The sequence below is a fragment of the Sinocyclocheilus grahami genome, unplaced genomic scaffold (assembly GCF_001515645.1).
Source record: "Sinocyclocheilus grahami isolate Dianchi unplaced genomic scaffold, SAMN03320097.WGS_v1.1 scaffold1123.1, whole genome shotgun sequence".
NCBI classification, from domain to species: domain Eukaryota; kingdom Metazoa; phylum Chordata; class Actinopteri; order Cypriniformes; family Cyprinidae; genus Sinocyclocheilus; species Sinocyclocheilus grahami.
The window spans coordinates 369185-388086 of NW_015506302.1; the positions used below are offsets into that span (position 1 = coordinate 369185).

The following is an 18902-nucleotide window of genomic DNA, read 5'->3' on the forward strand; positions in this document are numbered from 1 at the left end:
CTATGTAAATTGTATTTACATTTAGTCATTTAGCAGACGCTTTTATCCAAAGTGACTTACAAATGAGGACAATGGAAGCAATTAAAATCAACAAGAGAGCAATGATATGCAAGTGCTATAACAAGTTTTAGTGAGCTTTAGGGATGCACCGATATGAAAATTTTGGCCGATACCGATAATCGATTATTCTTTATTTTTGAAAGCCGATAACCGATATGTTGGCCGATAAATCTATATCCAAATTGTTATATACTTTTTGAGAGCCTGATTACAAAAAAGGTCTCATCATTAAAAGCCACATCCCAAACACTTCAACATAAGCAGCCTAGTTTGAACGGTGTACGTTTTAAAAATATTTTTACTCTCCCATTACCAAATTTAGTCATAAAAAAGCCTTACAAATAAATAAAATTATGCATAAATAATGCAAACAAGTCACTGGACATCATTACACATGTAAAGAATCAAAATGAATGCGCCACAGATCAATAAAACGGAATAGCCTCTGCACGGACAATAATTAAATGATTTTAATTACTAAACCATATTGTTGATGAAAATAATAAGAGAAAAATACAAGTGGTTGTTGTTATTAATAATGTATCAATGATTTTGAAAAAGTAACAAATTAATACCACTGTTTAGAGATCCATCCGTGCTGGATATATTGGTCCGGGTCGCTAAAGACCCAAATATGTAATAATGATTGGCGAAACATTCATGCATTTAAGGGTTAAAGAAAATTCTATCATCAATTCGCTCCAGAATTTGGGCATTTGGTCTCCACTATGTAGGCAAAACCTGACCTGACACACACATGCTCTCAGTACACACACAACAAGTGTTCACCACTATCCTTCAAGAGCTTTGGGTAATGGTTGTTTTTGGCCTTGTGCTTTTAGGCACTTTAGTTTTGCCACACACAGCAATGCGTTTATGTGTGTGTGCCTGTGTGCAACAGGACTCTTTCCGCATATCTTCTGCATGGCTGAGAGATTACAGGCTGGTTTAACCCTGAGGCAAATGCAACAATCTAGAGATTTTCCCAAGACACATCCACACCAGGCCGACTCCAACATACCCACCACCTCTCTTAGCAGATAAAAGACATAAACATGCTGCTCTGCCATACAAAATTCTGATGGCAAAATGTTATGATAAATGTAATACTTCAAAGTCTGAAGAAAAACTACACTTTCACGGTGCTATAAAAGAGATATTTTGGTATCTTTATGAGTGAGTCACTGAATCAGTCATTCAACCAATTTGTTCAAACGCGTTAATCCAATCAGGAACAAAACAAATGACTGTGATTCAGTGATTCATTTAAATGATCTGATAAAAAAATAACTTCTATAATTATTCAAATTTAGAAGAAGAAGAAAATTTGGCTGATGTCAAAACAGGCAGAATTCAGCTATGATGAGACTTACGCAGTGCTGGGGGAGGAACGTTGATCAGACACTTGGTACATGCCCCTCGATGCTCCAGAGATACTGGAATTTCTCTATGAGAGAAAGAGAGAGAATCAAGTTAGAGTGTGTGTGATGATCCAAAATTTCACTGAGCACAACTGAGATATTGTAGCTCAACATCAGCAGGGAAATAGAATCAAAACAGATTGACAGGTAAGGTAGAAAACTAGGACCAGTCTGAACTGTTCAGACATGATCCAGACTAGAGAACTTTTTCACATTTCCGGGTTTCTCAGCAGCAGAAGTCGTCATAGTTGGGTAAACTTCTATAGCAATGAAATATATTTTTGGCATTCCCATTTGCTCAAATAGCAAAAGATAAGCTGCATGATAGTGTTTTCATGACTTTCAAAAAAAGGAAAAAAAAAAATCGAGAGAGACTGATAACGGCAGTCAGTAGAGAGAACGATGTCAAATTTACCGTCACTCCCATAGACGCTGTGTTAGAAACACCCTCGCATTAGTGTTAACTAGTTTTTTGTAATTTGATGCAAAGGTAATAATACAAAGTATAGTGTTATAAATGTACATACATTTTTAGAAAAACATCTAAATACAAAAATGCAAAAGACTTTGGAGGATTTACGATGCTGATGACCTTTGAAATGTGTCTTGTGAAAAGGGTCCATACAGTACATGGAAGAAACATGTCACATTTAAACAGTCCAAAATAACAGCACAGCCAACGAGACAGCAGGTTGCTCTGCATCACTGATTACTCATCTTACAAATAACTCATTTGTCATTTAGCTGCTTTTATGCAAATTGGCTTACCGTACACTTATTACATGGACAATCTCCTTGGTGCAACCTGTGTTAATGTGCCTTGCTGAAAGATTCTACCAGGCCAAATGATAGGCAAAGTTGCACCAAATCGAATTTGCTTCCTGACAGTCAAGCTCATTTGATCAATTGCGTCAGTTTAACAAATCTGCTGAAAGCCTCGTCAAAGGATACTGCATATTTTAGGTTTTCTATGTTTTTAAATATTGTGTAAAATTGTGTTTATTTAATTTCAGCAAATCTACACCAGTGCTATTTTTGTATCATTGATATACTATAATAATTTTAGTTAATATTGAGTTAGATTTTATTTATTTTTAGAGTGTTTTCACTTTAATTTTAAAGTATCAGTAATTTTGTTGTGTTTTTATACGTTTATATAGTTGTTGTTGTTGTTTTTAGTTTTAGTTTTAATCTAAATAAACAGTTTAGTTTAAATGTGAACTGTTGCTTTGGCAACAAGCTGAAATAAAATACCTTATATATATATATATATATTATATATTTTATTTCACGTAACAAAATGGATTGGTTTTATTTGGGTTGGTTTTGTTTTAGTTAACTATAACAACCCTAATCTATGTAAATTGTATTTACATTTAGTCATTTAGCAGACGCTTTTATCCAAAGTGACTTACAAATGAGGACAATGGAAGCAATTAAAATCAACAAGAGAGCAATGATATGCAAGTGCTATAACAAGTTTTAGTGAGCTTTAGGGATGCACCGATATGAAAATTTTGGCCGATACCGATAATATGAGCCGATACCGATATGGTGGCCGATATATCGTGCATCCCTAGTTAGCTTAACGCAGTACACGTAGCAAGTTTTTTTATTTTATTTATTATAAAATAAATAAAAAGAAAACGGATAGAATAGAAAAAGAATAGAGCAAGCTTAGTGTTAGAGGCCTTTTTTTTGCTTCTGTTAATTGTATAGTAAATAAAAGGAAAACAAATAGATAGAATACAAAAAGATTAGAGAAGCTAGTGTTTTTTTTTTAAAGAAAGCTGTGCCTTTAAATCACTGCTCTAGCTGGTTAGGAGATACACCCAAGAAAAAAAATGGGCCAAGCAAGGTGCCATATCGCTGACAGGGCACACACACATTCACAAACACACACTAGGCTTAGTGCCTGCAGAAAAGGGGTAGAAAGAGAAGCAGCACCGTTGATATCACTAGTGGTGGACAGCATAACAGACTGGCTGGGATTGTGGGAAATGCTTGAGATGACAACAATATTTCTGCACCTCCATCTTTCTTGATTACTTTCCTGCACAGTGCCTGTCTGAACTGTAATTAGTCCAAATGTCCCGAATCACAGCGTGTATGCTTCTGAAACACTCTGCCCTTCTTCTGACATCACTGAGTGTACTTCCTTTCCAGTTAGTAGGAGACTGGAAGGCTGTGGCTGGCATTCGGGAACACAGGCTGTGTGTGAACTCAAACTGAGTCACCAGTGCTGTGTGCAATACACTATATGAGTAAATGACAAATGTAGATTGCTGTTTCCATGGTGATTAAGGGGGTCCCCCCCAATGGTGTCAGAGGGCGAGGTGTTAGGGGGCTGCCTGAATGTGCCATGCACTGTCAAAAGAAGCCTAAAAAAGGCAGTGTGAGTAACCGTGCACACTGAATATAACATTTTTCTTATAACATATTTTAACATATTTTCTTTATATACATGCATGTGTGTGTATTTATATAAACATAATAAATATACACATTACACACACATATACTATGTAAACAAAAACCTTTATTTTGGATGCGATTAATTGCGATTAATCGTTTGACATCACTACATTTTTTCAGAATTCTTTGATGAATAGAAAGTTCAAAAGAACAGTATTTATTTATTCTTGCTTACTAAAAGTATTCATATAAAAATACTGACTACAAACTTTGCAGTGTTTACCAGAGTGCAGTCAAATTCATACTTATTTAAACTTGGTATTTGTACAGTAATTAAACAATTTGCATTCTGCACATTTTGACATTTGTTAAATGTGAATGCGAAAACCTCACACCTATATTCTCAACAGGATTATGACTTTGAGTGCACAAAGATAGTCGTCTACCTTTTTTGGCACCTACTGTATGATGCCTTGAAATGGTACCTTCGTAGGCACCTCAGTATGAACAGGAGCAAAGCAAACATTTTATTCCTATTCAAGTTTAGTTATACATCACACTGATACACAAGACAATGAAATCCACACTTTGAAAAATGGATATATCAGCTGCAGAGCTTTTAAAGAGAAAACAGAATGGTTTATGCCATATAGGCTAGATATCGAAACAGTAACTGTTTCCAATTATGTTTTTTTTTTACATGAAATTGCCCAACTGACTACAAAGAAAGTAGGCTCTTTTGCGACTTTCTCAGTTGGTCACACCAGCATATGATTTGGTCGCAATATTTTTATTTTTAGGGATTAATCAATGCATGCTGATGAACTTTTATCATAGTTTATAGTTATATGAAAACGAAAGTGGTTAACACTCAACCCCTTCTTTTTCATCAGTATTATTTGTGAATTTTGTGAACAGGGGAGACTGGAAGGCTGTGGCTGGCATTCGGGAACACAGGCTGTGTGTGAACTCAAACTGAGTCACCAGTGCTGTGTGCAATACACTATATGAGTAAATGACAAATGTAGATTGCTGTTTCCATGGTGATTAAGGGGGTCCCCCCCAATGGTGTCAGAGGGCGAGGTGTTAGGGGGCTGCCTGAATGTGCCATGCACTGTCAAAAGAAGCCTAAAAAAGGCAGTGTGAGTAACCGTGCACACTGAATATAAAATTTTTCTTATAACATATTTTCTTTATATACATGCATGTGTGTGTATTTATATAAACATAATAAATATACACATTACACACACATATACTATGTAAACAAAACCTTTATTTTGGATACGATTAATTGCGATTAATCGTTTGACATCACTACATTTTTTCAGAATTCTTTGATGAATAGAAAGTTCAAAAGAACAGTATTTATTTATTCTTGCTTACTAAAAGTATTCATATAAAAATACTGACTACAAACTTTGCAGTGTTTACCAGAGTGCAGTCAAATTCATACTTATTTAAACTTGGTATTTGTACAGTAATTAAACAATTTGCATTCTGCACATTTTGACATTTGTTAAATGTGAATGCGAAAACCTCACACCTATATTCTCAACAGGATTATGACTTTGAGTGCACAAAGATAGTCGTCTACCTTTTTTGGCACCTACTGTATGATGCCTTGAAATGGTACCTTCGTAGGCACCTCAGTATGAACAGGAGCAAAGCAAACATTTTATTCCTATTCAAGTTTAGTTATACATCACACTGATACACAAGACAATGAAATCCACACTTTGAAAAATGGATATATCAGCTGCAGAGCTTTTAAAGAGAAAACAGAATGGTTTATGCCATATAGGCTAGATATCGAAACAGTAACTGTTTCCAATTATGTTTTTTTTTTACATGAAATTGCCCAACTGACTACAAAGAAAGTAGGCTCTTTTGCGACTTTCTCAGTTGGTCACACCAGCATATGAGGATTATGACTTTGAGTGCACAAAGATAGTCGTCTACCTTTTTTGGCACCTACTGTATGATGCCTTGAAATGGTACCTTCGTAGGCACCTCAGTATGAACAGGAGCAAAGCAAACATTTTATTCCGATTCAAGTTTAGTTATACATCACACTGATACACAAGACAATGAAATCCACACTTTGAAAAATTGATATATCAGCTGCAGAGCTTTTAAAGAGAAAACAGAATGGTTTATGCCATTGTAGGCTAGATATCGAAACAGTAAATGTTTCCAATTATGTATTTTTTTTACATGAAATTGCCCAACTGACTACAAAGAAAGTAGGCTCTTTTGCGACTTTCTCAGTTGGTCACACCAGCATATGATTTGGTCGCAATATTTTTATTTTTAGGGATTAATCAATGCATGCTGATGAACTTTTATCATAGTTTATAGTTATATGAAAACGAAAGTGGTTAACACTCAACCCCTTCTTTTTCATCAGTATTATTTGTGAATTTTGTGAACAGGGCGTTTCTCTTTAGCTATGTTATAAGCCGGGCTTCGGATGCTTTCACTTTCGAAGCCATCCATCCTTTCCTCAATATTCGCGTCATTTTTGCTGCGCGCACCTTCGCGCTCCTGCTGACGCGACGAGTATAAACCAGGCTCTACACTCTATAAGTGCTGCGCAGCTCAAACGAGTAGTTTCTTTTGCCTTTTAATGTTTCTCATATGCAACAGAAATGCAGCGCTTATGAGTTAAACAATGCGGTGGTCGCGCCAGTGCTACCGCACACAAAATTTAGTCGCACAGGCAGAAAAAATTATCGCAAAATGCACCCATTTGGAAAAGGGAGCCCTGTGCAGTACAGTATTTATTTATCCTCAGTTCAAATCGCGGTAATTGAATACAGTTATAGTGATAATTAAAATATGAAACGGTAATACCAACCGTGGGGTATTTTATCATGATTTATCGTCAAACCGGTAACCGTTACATCCCTAAAGGACAGGTGTAATCTCTGATTTCTCTTAGTACATCGCTGCAATGTCTTTTGTTCTCCTTCACCGCTTTCGCTCAGTCAATGTACCTGTTGTCCATTAGGTTTGGATCCCTGCAGACTGCAGTGTCCCAGGCTGCCGTTGGGGGTGGTGGCACAGCTGCTGATGATCTGGAGCTGTTTCTCAGCACGGTCAGCCCGGTCCAACAGGTCCTCGATGAACTGCTGAAGACGCACTTTAGCATTGGCTTCACGCGCAGCTGTTTCCTGCAGAAACTGGTCGATCTGGCCCACCTCTCTGAGTAAGGAGGAAAAAAAATAAATGAGAATTACTGTGAGAGGATTGAGTCGTTCAGTGGTGATAGCTTGTCAGTTGCTCTTGATCATTTTTTAAAATAAATTTAGTGTGTTAAAGAGAATTAAGCATGAAACTCTTAAGATATGGTGGTATGGGGTGACGTATAGATGACCCGATGCATCCCTACAAATGGCATTTTCTTTTAAAGAAATTAAAGTCTAGAGAACATACCAATTTTAAACCTGTCACACCTCGACAAATGGGAAAAGGACATCTGATACCACTTTCCCCTTCCCGTTTGTCCCTTTTCTCATTCTTATTTATCTCCTCTTGCATTCTGCAATTCCCTGGAGTGTGCATACAGCCAATGAAAGCAAGACAACTGTTATCTCTGTGTAGACAATGTCTCTGTACACATAAACACTGGCTTGCGCCTCAACACCATCACCTCAGCTATTCTAAGCTTCTAACACACTCATAGTAGATTCTCACACAATTGGAGTTTTCATTTTCGTACGCCAACAAAATTATATTTTGAGATACTGACATCTTGAGTATTTCATCATCAAAGGTTGCAAGCAATGTCATAGGCCATAGTGAATAACGCAGCAGTCCCTGTACTCAAAGAAGAGGGTTTAAATATCCACACAAATGAAAAGCACCATTTAATAAACTAGGAAAATTAATGTGCGTAAATGTGATCTCAATTTCATTTATGTAATTGTGTATTCTCAAAAGATCCTCTAAGTAAATAACAATGATAAAGATCAGGCCCTATTAAATCATCACTGTCAAACAGACTGTAGTCTGCACTGTAGTCTTTTTTCAGTATGTTTGTCTTGTGCAATAATGTATCGTTACCAAATCAAAACGTATCTCAATGATCAGTCGTGAAAACAGGGACAAAAAGGTTCAACCAAAAAAAAGTTGTTTTATTGTTTTGCAGATTTACAGGGTTGTAAGGATTGATTAATGCAGGATCTAATGCTTTATGTGAGAGAACTAAACAGACTTGGAATCAATGTTGTTATTGATAAAACTACAACTATTTAAAAGGTTAAGGTTAAGGTTAGGGTAAATAAAGCTGAAATAAATTAAAATATACATATTAGATTAACTACTAACACTTTAAAAATGTAAATGAACATTATAAATGTTGCTTCTGCAACTAACAGATAAGTATGAGATGAAGTACTAAAACTCAAACCAAAGTAAAAATAAATAAAGCTATATAGAATTATTTATTACAAACAAATAAAAACAAAAAAAGCATATAAAACGACTAAAATTTAAACTAAACTTTAAATTAAAACCTGAAAACATAAAACTAAAAGCCAATACAAAAATGTAATAAATAACATAGCAGTTGTCTATAGGTGTCACGAATCCGGTCCGTGGCCTTCCGGCCGATTGCCACCAGAGGTCGCTCTCCCATTACATTGATTCTCACACCACACAGATTGTTACACATCACCACTGCATTTCCCATCATCCATTGCACTGATTACACACACACAGCTGCATCCAATGAGACACGCTTTATAAGCCATGGACTTTCTCTCTCTCACTGCCCAGTATTGCTTAGCGTATATCACTCTTCTAGCGAGAGCTACATTACAGAGCCATTACAAGTTTCCGTTTCTAGTTCTAGTCTAAGTCTAGGTTCGTGTTGCCTTGTTGTCTGTTTCCTGATCTTCTGCCTGTGTATCTTGGATTAACCCTTTGCCTGCTGTTTCAGACTGTGTTTGCACCTTGCCTGGACTATTGCTTGTGTTATTGGATAACCCCTCGTGTCAAGCCCCTCTGGATATTGTTCGCCGATCGTAGACCCACGCTTGCCCTAGGAATACTCTTTGTCTTGCCTGAAATGTACCTGTTTGCCCCATGCCTCTTATTACCACGTCTCTGTTTAATAAAAGCCTGCAAATGGATCCGCACGTCTCTCGTCTTGTCGCATCCGTTACAATAGGGTAGTGGGTAATAGTATATTAATAATACTAAAATAACACTGCTTACAAAATAGTTCAAGTCATGTTGACCATAGGGCTGGATATCGATTCAGATGTCCTGATTCGATTTGATTTCGATTCTCAAGCTCTCGATTCGATTCTCGATTTTTTTGATTACATTCAGTGAATATAGTTTTAATACAAATGCTATTGATATTTCTAAAAAATTAACAGTAAACATCAGTTTACAAATGGTAAATTAATAAAAAGAAATTAAGAACCACATGCCTATGTTAAACCTATTCTTTTTTTTTTGTATAGGGTCCTTTTTTAAACAATAATAGGGCCCTATAAAATGTTCTTAATTTTTCTGGTAATCAGATGAAGGCATAAAACATTAATTTAATTTATCCTAATCAAATGAAAATTAAACCCTTTTATTTTTTTGCAAACAAAGTGTTGCACAACAAAGGTTTACTGTTAAAATTAAAAAGAAAACAGATGTGATTACTCCTTTTAAAAATAAATATTCATATTTATTAGCAGTAGTAGCATTGAGTCTTAAGACTGCTAAATAGTAATATATTCTGACAGTAGAACATTAAACTAAACATTTATTTTGACAGGTTGCCGTGAACAACTTCCAGCTGCTGTGTATGTGATATGACGGCAGATTTCTCAAATGAAACGGTAAATGCTAATGAAGTGACTCTCAGAGCAGCTGGAGATGACATTCGTGTAAATATCATCATATAGTGAGACGGCAGAAGCTGAAAACACCGCAAGCGCCATCCGCGCTTTAGTATGTGTGTAGTAAACAAAAAAGTGCGCCGCACCATCCGCCATTCATTCATTGCGGAAATCATGGTGATTTACGTGTGATATCAAATGCTTCAGATTTATAGTATTACTATAGCATTTCACCTGAGCATTGCGAATCACGCGTATAGGTAAGGCAAGGTAAATAAGGGTGACATCTAGTGGAGAAGACTAATGATAAGATTCACGTTAATCAGATCTTGTTTTAAATGTGTGCTGAAATAAAAACTGGAAAAGATCGATTCGTGGCTTTTGAGAATCGATATCGAATCAACGTCATTTTAAAAAACGATTAATCGGAAAATCTTTTCTTTTTTTTGCCCAGCCCTAGTTGACCTTGACCACTTTTATGGTGCTTTTGTGTCCATTAAAGCATGAAATCTCCAGTCCCTATTCATTGTTACTGCAAAGAAAACAACACTAAAGCAACCAGTACATTATTTAAAAAATCTGCGTGTGTGTCACATTGGGCTGGAATACATTGTCATTTTTGGGTACTGTTCAATTCAAAACAGTCATACTACAGCATTTCAGAATCTTGTGTAATCACTTCTTGAATGACTGCTTTCTAGTCACTCGACTGCAGTATTCTTACTGTAGTAAAGGTCAACATTCAATCAGTCAATCAACAGTGTAAACGAGACTAATTACAGGCCCAGTAATGTGGAGGCAGGGAAGAGCGGTGTGTGTTCACTGTGTGCTATACCACGCGCACATCCGCATACATTACATATGCCTCTGCCCCTCACTATCTTAAACTGCAGTAGTGACTTTTCTGTAATTAAAGGGCTGGCACCTAATTTTGTCGGTCGGCTTGATAAATCTGTTTATCTACCCATAATGTGTGGGGCCTCTCAAGGAAGAGTAACACTGTGATCAGTGTGTGCTTGTATTAAAGACCCCGCAGGGAATCAAAAACGAAGTTTTGTGGATTTTAGTCCATGTCTATTTTTAGTCCATGTCTACATACAGACTCTCTCTATGGGAGTATACACCTACATATGCTCATATATATGCATCTTTCTCTCTGGAAAAAAATTACAAAATGTAATGATGACTCATGTTGTATGCAAGAGTGTATGCAAATTTTAGGTAATAAATGCTAGTTATTTTTTAGCAACAATCGGTTTGATATATCCTGCCCCAAATTCCAGTTTTAATAGCTTCAGTCATATGCCCCATGCATGGTAATTTTGGCTGTCGATGATGCTTTTAGAACCAGATGTAGTTACAGCATCTACCAGCAGGGGCTAACAGAGCCATGCTAACTAGAAAAATCTCGACCTTTTAAATCCAGTTAAGCCCCCTGAAGTATTTGGTTTTTATTTATATGTGTGCTAGGATATGCATACAGTGCATGTAACGTAAATATTATCATCTGCATAGTATGCACGTATTGCACATGTGCAGCCAGATTTTTCTAACAATGTGTAGGCCTACTTTGTGAGGCTTGAATTTTTTGGCACTAATTAGTTTGTCCATATGGTGGCAACAATGGCCTAGGCCAGTGTTTCACAGACAAAAAACATACAGAGACAGAACAATGATAAGAGTTGCAAAGGGGTGGATAATTTTGTTAAATTTCAGGAAACTTCACAAAAAAAGCATGTAAAGTTTCCAAATATTCTGTAAGGTTTCTGGAAATTTACCAGAAATTGTCTGCCTCTTAGCAACCCTAGCAACGACAGATGCCCACATTAACTCTTTCCCCACCAGTGTTTTTTAAAACGTTGCCAGCCACCGCCAGCATTTTTGATAATTTTCACAAAAGTTGAATGGCACCGAGAATATTTTGTTGTATGAATATATGAACATGCAATATTTCAAAACAAAGAACAGAGCCTCTGCTTTTTTGTTTTATTCTAGCTTCATGAAATCTTATTTATCAACACTTGAATGTGGGTAAGTTTCATGAAAAAAAGCAACATTATGAACAAAAAGCTGAGAAAAATCACGTTTTTTGTAAAAGACTACATCTGGATCAGATTCAGAACGGTGATCAAAACATAGATGGTACAGATCGCTTCCATCAACACATCCAAAGCTTGCATGGTATACCACTTCCTGGATCGACATTTCATTCGGTAACGTTAGGCAGTTTTGATTTATATGCTGTTTTATGCATTATTTTACATATGCATCTGCTTACATATGCGACTGCTTGTTTCTTCTGCTTCTTCCCCGTGTTTTGACCCAGACATTCAATACTCTTTCATAAGATGCATAATAGCACCTCCTACCATACACCAGTGAAAACACGGAAAGCCAGAAAATTCCAATAATGGTGGGGAATTAGCGTTGTCTCATAAATTACGGGAAATTCTGTAGATGGGTTAACGAGAGCTTGTTTGAAGGGGGTTAAGAAACACCCAAAACTCTAAACAAGTACAAAGACATTTTTGTTGCTCAAAACTATATATATGTATATACAAAGGAACAAACAAGGAACCAAATGAGACAAGGTGCAAACAAAAGGTAAATGTGACAACACATGAGAACAAACCAGGGCATCCAAGGCAACAAACAAGGGCATAATCAGAAACCAAGGATACAGGGACTAACGTGAACAAAAATTAACAACAGAAGTCCAAAAACACAGAACAAAAACGTAACATTAACCTTCACTTATTCACCATAGTGAATGAACACTAATAATCTCTGGTGGTGGCATCCAATGCTCAAATCAGATCTGAAAACTCAGACTATGCATATGGCTTATCTCCACTGAAAATTAATGACTTCCGGTTTGTCATTTATTGGAGATAGTGGAAAGGCAGCTTAACGCTTGTCTAAGCAGATGCAGTTATGGGCAAAAAAAAAAGGCTAAATGATGGCCGACTGATTGGCCTGATCGCTATGTATAGGTTTAAAGTGGACAATTAAGTGGCTGAAGCAGCATGACATATTACAGTGTGTCTCCCGCTGTCTGCCCTAATCAAAACTCTCCCAGTGTAGCTTACAGTCCTGTAGCTGACTGAGGCTTCTTCACAGGGGAACATGAATACAAATAAGACCGCCAGCTAAAAAAAGCTGATATCTAAATTCCAATATGCTACAAGCAAAGCACGCTGAGAGAGATACCCTGGCTTTCAGATTCACACTGTGAGAATTCAAACTAGGTACACTCTTAAAAATAAAGGTGCTTCACGATGCCATAGAAGAACCTTTTTGTCTAAATGGTTCCATAAAGAACTTTTAACATCTGAAGAACCTTTCTGTTTCACAAAAGGTTCTTTGGGGCGAAAAAAGGTTCTTCAGATTATAAAAAGGTAAGAAAGAGATGGTTCTTTAAAGAACCTTTGACTGAATGGTTCTTTGTGGAACCAAAAATGGTTCTTCTATGACATCGCTTGAAGAACCTTTTGAAGCACCTTTATTTTTAAGAGTGTATGGCTGTTTAAAAGTGCTCTCGCTTGTGTCTCCTAATAAACTCACCCTTTTCTAATGAGCACAAACATACACATTCCCAAGCACGCAACCTCTTTATAACCAAGAACAAATAACTATTTATTAATATCTCAACTCGAGGTCACACCTCAAGGTTCAACTGGAATGTATGACGGATCTCAGTCTGAATGTAGCGCTGAGAACACAGTGTACAGAGAGACTGACAAAGTGTGTGATAACCTGTGTGCCTGCTTACTTCCACACTGCCCTTATCTAAAAGCAACGGATTAAAACTGCTCAGATATGATGTTGCTGGTGTTCAGAAAGATACTCCAAGAAGTAGACGTTTGTAATGCCTGATCAAAAACAAATGCTGTTTTCATGAGAGCTGGTTGTATTAATGTAAAATAAAATCCAGTTATGCATTTGTAGCAGTGGTTATCAAAGAACAGGAGATGTTTTTGTTGGTAGACATTAACATTTATATTAAGATATGCTAGAAAAATAGAATAATAAGTTAGCCCTAAGGTATGTAAGCTATAGCCAGTTAGCTTTCTAAGCATTTCTGTACATTTGTGATTTTCTGTAATTTCCAATCAAGTGCCAAATAAGTCTGTCCGGTTAAGTATGATGTCAAGCGTCACTATTTTTGAGTTCAAGTGGTTCCAAAAAGCAAAAACGTATTTGAAATTCAGACACAAAACCACAAGACAGTGTACTTAACTGCTTTAATGAGGAGGGAGAAAAAAAGAAAAAAAAAGGACAATCAAATTAAAAACAATAATATAAACTATAGATTTAAATATGCTGATTATAAATAGAAATATTTTATTTAAACAAAATACATTTTGTTTATTGCAAAATATTTATATTATGCATAAAATAAATATTTTTTTTGATTTGGAGATTCCTATGCAGAATCATTGGTAATGTAGTTTTCACCAGGAATTCCACTATTTAACAAGAATATAAAAAATAAAAAAAAAATTGAAATAATACTGGCTGATGGCTTCAACAAAATAATATACCATTGATTAACAACCTCGTAGCTCACTGCAGGTGTGTCTTTAGAGGTTATTGTTTAAAATCAATTCTCATATAGAGAAAATTAACAGGATTTTTACTTCAGGAACAAAGTCTGGGGGACTGAATTCTATGATGGTGCTGCTCAACCTTGCAAGACACCAGTGCAGAGCTCCGCAAGGACAGCATCTGTGAGTTGTAGGCTCTCTGTGAGCCCCCTTACAAGATGTCCTGAGCATGGGGCGTAGTTAGGCCTCCTCTCATTTTAGAGAGTCGTCATGCTGAGGCCTCCGTTGCTAGAGCTCGGCCCCCTCTTGCTACAGAGAGTTATCTACATTGAGGCCTCTGCTCGCCAGAGCTCTGCTAGGACAGCATCTGAGTAGTAGGCTCTCTGTGAACCTCTTTATAAGATGTCCTGAGCGTGGGGCATAGTTAGGCCTCCTCTAGTTTTTGAGTGTCTTCATGCTGAAATGCATTTCGTGCCTTCTCTAAAATCTGTTTATGGTAAGAGCACCATAATCTTGTTGAGGCCTCCGCTCCCCAGAGCTCCACTCAAAAAAAGAGTAATGGTGAGTAGTAGGCTCCTTGTGAGCCTCCTTACAAGATATACTGACCGTGGGGCGTTGTTAGCTCTTCTCTCGATTTGGAGAGTCATTCATACTGAGGATTCCTCTCCTAGAGCTCGGCTAGGCGGTAGGGTAGTATGCTAAGTTGTTAGGCTCTCTGGGAGCCTCCTTGGCTGTGGAGTCTTGCTAGGTCACCTCTCATTTAAGAGGTGGCATATTTAGGCCCTATCACTCTGCAGAGCTTCGTGGGCCAGTTAGCTCGGAGTGTTCTGTGAGCCTCCTTGGATGCTGGCCTGAATAAGAATGTAGTTAGGCTTCTTCTCTCCTGTTGAGGCCTCCGTTCTTGAGAAGCTCCGGTCTATGATCGCATTGGTGGTGCAGGGGTGAGGACTCCTTTGAGTCTTTGACTTAGCTCAGCCAATAAGGCACTCATTCCTTCAGCATGGGTGGGTATACCGTTAGCGCCCCATAGCGTCCTCTAGGGTATGCAGTGCAAATTCCCATTCGAAGGGGAACGTCTCAGGTTACACATGTAACCATGGTTCCCTGAGAATAGGGAATATTCCCTTTGCCATGCTTCAGGCATTCCTGCGTACTTCTCCTTCAGACAAGATGTGGATGACGTATTTCACAGGTGTACTTTTATACTCTCAACCGCACCAGTTGTGACGTCATTGGCTGCCACCTACCAATGTCAAGTTCATTATCATGTTTAGACTCATGTTTCAGACACCGGTTATGCCGGAGGCATTCCCCATAGTGCCCGCTAGGGGCTGCAGCGTCCCAAGCCCTATTCTCAGGGAGCCATGGTTACATGCATAACCTGAGACTTTTTCCAGACTGCTTTCCATGGGAACAACTATTGGTTGGCTGTCAGATACGTCTGACAATAATGCTTTTTATTGCTACAACAAAGAATGTATGAACAGTGCACCGGGAGTTACTTAAATTTAATAAGCCATTTAATTCAGATTTAAAGAATGATATTTCATTCACATAAGGTCAGATGACTAATACAATATGTTCTGGAATATTAGTTATGCAATACAGTATGAAATAAAATGAGTACAGATATAATGTGCAAATCTACATCTGCATTTTTTTCACCACTGATAAATTATCAAAAAATAATAATACAAAATACCTACATGATCTAGACAACCTCACTTAATACCAATCAGGTATTACAGGTGTATCTCAATAAATTAGAATGTCATGGAAAAGTTAATTTATTTCAGTAATTCAACTCAAATTGTGAAACTCGTGTATTAAATAAATTCAATGCACACAGACTGAAGTAGTTTAAGTCTTTGGTTCTTTTAATTGTGATGATTTTGGCTCACATTTAACAAAAACCCACCAATTCACTATCTCAACAAATTAGAATATGGTGACATGCCAATCAGCTAATCAACTCAAAACACTTGCAAAGGTTTCCTGAGCCTTCAAAACGGTCTCACAGTTTGGTCCACTAGGCTACACAATCATGGGGAAGACTGCTGATCTGACAGCTGTCCAGAAGACAATCATTGACACCCTTCACAAGGAGGGTAAGCCACAAACATTCATTGCCAAGAAGCTGGCTGTTCACAGAGTGCTGTATCCAAGCATGTTAACAGAAAGCTGAGTGGAAGGGAAAAGTGTGTAAAAAAAAAGATACACAACCAACCGAGAGAACCGCAGCCTTATGAGGATTGTCAAGCAAAATCGATTCAAGAATTTGAGTGAACTTCACAAGGAATGGACTGAGGCTGGGGTCAAGGCATCAAGAGCCACCACACACAGACGCGTCAAGGAATTTGGCTACAGTTGTCGTATTCCTCTTGTTAAGCCACTCCTGAACCACAGACAACGTCAGAGGCGTCTTACCTGGGCTAAGGAGAAGAAGAACTGGACTGTTGCCCAGTGGGCCAAAGTCCTCTTTTCAGATGAGAGCAAGTTTTGTATTTCATTTGGAAACCAAGGTCCTAGAGTCTGGAGGAAGGGTGGAGAAGCTCATAGCCCAAGTTGCTTGAAGTCCCGTGTTAAGTTTCCACACTCTGTGATGATTTGGGGTGCAACGTCATCTGCTGGTGTTGGTCCATTGTGTTTTTTGAAAACCAACGTCACTGCACCCGTTTACCAAGAAATTTTGGAGCACTTCATGCTTCCTTCTGCTGACCAGCTTTTTGAAGATGCTGATTTCATTTTCCAGCAGGATTTGGCACCTGCCCACACTACCAAAAGTTGGTTAAATGACCATGGTGTTGGTGTGCTTGACTGGCCAGCAAACTAACCAGACCTGAACCCCATAGAGAATCGATGGGGTATTGTCAAGAGGAAAATGAGAAACAAGAGACCAAAAAATGCAGATGAGCTGAAGGCCGCTGTCATCAGGGCATCAGACATGGACAGATGAGAAACAAAGACGTTGCCTGGAAATAGAATTCTAACATCTGATATTTAACTTTCCCCTGCACTAACGCAGTGACAATTATTTCAAGTGCACATAAAAATAGCAGCAGAGGGCTAATCAGTGACACACTGTATTCAGATTAGTAATTGATCGTGTAACGCTGTAAGCAACACACAGTCTCCAGAAAATATGAATGATAATTAGATGCAAGTAACAGAAGAAACAAGAGTGGTTAATAAGATAAAATTAGAGGAGGGTAAAATGGGGCTCTTGGAATGCTTGGAAGTATTACAGATTATTAGCTTGACTAAATTGCTTTAGTACACACCTCAGAGATGTACATGCTATGAGTCACACAGCTGACCCTCATACAAATAGCAGACTTATTTATCTGCTTGTTACAAAATGTACAAAGAGATGTCTAGACTAGTGATGCACCAGAAATCATTTTTAATGTACCGAAACCAAGTTTTCATTTAGCTGAAAGTTTAATAACACATTTCAAAAACACATTAAATAACATCAACAGGTTCAGTAAAAATATGTGTATGTAATATAGTGTATATATTTTAGCAAAATGCTCCTCTAGAGTTCTTTTTTTTTCTAGCTAACTAGCGAGTTTATGGACATTGAATGGCTTTCCTGAGGTAAATGTAACATTACATGACATGATGTTTACAAGCTGTTTTAATGACATCTGACCGCATTTGAACAATGATTGAGCAATATGAAAAATGAAATTTCATAGAATTTTAAAAACATGAGTTTTTGGTTTCAGAACCAATATCAGTTGCTAAATTTTCGAGGCATCACTACTATTCTATGCCAACAAGCTCATGTCCTCAAACTGTGCCTGTCCTGTAAATTTCAACATTGGTACGACAGGATAAGTCACAGAGAAAGACAGAGACAGCAGAAAGTGAACATTAGCAGATATTTGTATGCAAATGCAGAGAGGTTATTATATAAGCCCTCTTATGAACCGAATACTAAACACACACACACATAGTATATCAATCTGTAATTCACACATCAGAGGTACTCTGACTGCAAGAAAGATGAATTAATCATGATCCACAAACCTAAGTTTGCATAACAATGGCAGCCATGGACACTGAATCTATCTATTCACATTTAAAATTGCTAAACAGGACATTGTGGCTCAAATGAGCAAGTAATGAATTTAAGGATGATCATTAGTTAATTTGAAGTATGCAAAAATTGCTATGCCACAACAAGGCAGTTGTTGCTAACAAAGCAGGTCTGGCTAGAAAGTTTAAGAATGTTTTTAAAAGCCTTGAAGATACAAGTCAGTAAATGTGATCAGTTCATATACTGTATACTGTATACTTTATATACTGTAGCACACCAAGTTAGAATAGTCTGAAGATTTGTGTTTAGCTTGAAAGCTCCAGAGGAGACACACATGATAGGCAAATTAAGCACAAATCAGCAATTGAGAGAAGGAGCCAGAGTCTGCAGAGGAGAATCAGAGATCAGATGGGATATGAGACGCTAACAAGATCGAGGTGACTGTGAGAGGGAATAAAAAGAGAGAATGGAGGAAGGTATTGAGGGTCAAAAAACAGAGAGGTGAGAGAGGTAAAAGAGAAATGAGGCCTCTTTCTTTCTACCTGCCAGCAGTGCGTGACCGGTTTCT

The 18902-nt window shown here is 37.5% G+C and overlaps 1 protein-coding gene across 1 annotated transcript in view; it reads right to left on the reverse strand.

Moving 5' to 3' along the window:
- Positions 1–18902, reverse strand: part of LOC107567034 (F-box only protein 41-like) — a 57486-nt gene that overhangs the window by 18695 nt on the left and 19889 nt on the right. Inside the window, exons 3-5 of the mRNA XM_016252625.1 lie at positions 6896–7103; positions 1434–1507; positions 960–1014 (exon numbers count right to left, since the gene is read on the reverse strand). Of these exons, the coding sequence (XP_016108111.1) occupies positions 960–1014; positions 1434–1507; positions 6896–7103 (337 nt within the window). The remainder of the gene's footprint in view (positions 1–959; positions 1015–1433; positions 1508–6895; positions 7104–18902) is intronic.